The 2,262-nt window shown below is 35.2% G+C and overlaps 1 protein-coding gene across 1 annotated transcript; it reads left to right on the top strand.

Moving 5' to 3' along the window:
* Nucleotides 1-1,052: 1,052 nt before the first annotated feature.
* Nucleotides 1,053-2,004, top strand: K444DRAFT_547622 (uncharacterized protein; the record flags this gene model as incomplete). Its single annotated transcript, XM_024876317.1, has 2 exons — nucleotides 1,053-1,413; nucleotides 1,646-2,004. Coding segments are annotated over 2 exons (720 nt in total), but the record flags the coding sequence as incomplete, so codon positions are not given.
* Between the last annotated feature and the right edge of the window lie 258 nt (nucleotides 2,005-2,262).

The raw sequence follows: 2,262 nt of genomic DNA on the forward strand, positions 1-2,262 counted from the left end.
CTAGCTCAGGTTTTCCCCTGGGCTTTTCTTAATTACTAGGCCCATACTAGTTAATTTACTAGAACCTCTAATAAGCTCTATTTATCTCTTATAATAATTTCTAGTATAAGTTTAATAGTTTTTTTCCCGAGTTTCTTCTTATTTTAATAGCTTTAAGCTATACTTTATTTATCCGGAACCCGCTACTAGCTTAGCTACTAGCTCTAGAAATACCTTAGCTATAATTCTTATAGTTTATATTTATTAAATACTTTCCAGAAGCCTTTCTAGTAATTAATTTTATTTCCTTTTATTTATAGACTATTTATAGCTCTTTATAATAAGGCTTATTTATTAAGCTAAGTTTATAGGCTTTCTGGGAAAGTACCCTACTAAAACAAGAGCCTCTTTCTCTATAGGCTATTAAATAAGAGTATTTCTAGTATTCGGAACTTAATTCTAACTTTAAGGAATTAGAGAATTCAAAGAACTTATATTAAGCTTCTTTATATTTATAAGCTATAATAAAAAAATAAGCTTATTTATAACTTTAAGAACCTCTTTTCTCTAGAACTATTTATAGATCCAGATCCTAATCCCGAGTTCTATTTACTCTTAAAAAACGAAAATACTAATTCTTTTAAATATATTTATTGGGAGGAAAAGGCCCTAGTACACTTACTAGTGGCGGTAGTACTCGTGACACTAAGAAACCACCTAGTGGTTCTAGTGCCCGTGACACTAGTACAAAATCTATAGCCCTCTCTAGGAAAAGCACCTTCCTACTAGCTCATATAGAGCAGGCTAGCTTGTTTTCAGCTATTTCCGTCCGCAATTTGCTTAATAATGCTTTCCGCGCTAAGGGAATCAAGGGACTAGTAATCTCTATAGTCTCTCTTTCCTCAAAGGGTAATATTATAGTTAATACTACCCCTGAGTTCAACTCTGACTTTTTGGTTTAAAACGAAGCTACTATAAAGGGGGTGCTTCCCTTAGTAAAAAGCATATAAAAAGGAGAGCCCTGGTATAAAGTTATTATCCACGGTCTACCTATTTGTGATTTCGATATACCCGAAGGAATGGACTTAGTCCTAGAAGAGATCAAGACCTTTAATAAGGGTCTAGAGCCTATTGGCCAGCCCTATTGGGCTACTTCTAAGGAAAAGAGAGACTCAGGCCTCCAGCGAGCCGGTTCAGTAGTAGTAGCATTCCCTACCGAGATTCAAGCTAATAGAGCTATTAAAAACAGACTCCTTATAGCCGGAATCTCTACTAAAGTAGTAAAATACCATACTATCTCTAGTACTGCACAGTATACTAAGTATACAGGGTACGGGCACTTAGACTCTATTTGCAAAAAAGACCCTAAGTGCTTGCTATATGGTAAGGAGCACGTGACAGAGAACCATTTCTGCTCTATCTATAAAAAGAAGGGTAAAAAATACCCCCACGTAACTACTAAATGCGCCAACTACTCTAGTACTACCCACTCAGCTAGTTCTAAGCTATGTGAGGTCTACTTAGTAATTAAACAAGCTACTACTACTCCTACTATTACTATTAATGAGTAGCTATATTAAAGTACTATAAATTAATATAAATCGTAGTGGCCCTACTACTGAAAACGTCTTGCAAATGGCTATAGAACTGGATATTAAAGTCCTAGTAATTCAAGAGCCCTGGATTATAGTAAGGGATAGTACTAATCGGGGATATCATTCCATTATACACCCTAGCTATTTCCAAATACTCCCGAATTACAGTACCTTGAGACCTAGAACTCTAGTTTACATAGCTCGCGAACTACAGGCTAGTCTAGCTCAAAACTCACCAAGTGATCCTGATTACCTAATTATAGACTTGAGTCTAGGTGTACTAAAAATGCAGCTAATTAATTTCTATAATGCAGTTTACCCAGAAGACCCTAATAATATATTGACTATACTAAGAGAGGATATTTTACCTACTACTCTCTTAGATAGCTCTCTATTACTAGGCGATTTTAATACGTATTATCCTTGGTAGGATTCCCTTAAACCTCAAAGCACTTATGCAATCTATTTAATTAGCTATATAGAGAACCACTCTTTAAGGCTATTAAATAAAATAGGGGAAAGTATCTTCTATAGGCCTAATATGTCCATTCCTTCCGTATTAGACTTAAGTTTTGCTACTAGTAGAATAGTAACTAAGATCAAAGACTGGCAAGTACTACCAGACTTAGGTTCAGATTACTTTGGGGTGCTATTTACTATTAGTAAGTCGACTTATAGGCCTAGTTCT

Source organism: Hyaloscypha bicolor (assembly GCF_002865645.1).
Source record: "Hyaloscypha bicolor E unplaced genomic scaffold K444scaffold_183, whole genome shotgun sequence".
NCBI classification, from domain to species: domain Eukaryota; kingdom Fungi; phylum Ascomycota; class Leotiomycetes; order Helotiales; family Hyaloscyphaceae; genus Hyaloscypha; species Hyaloscypha bicolor.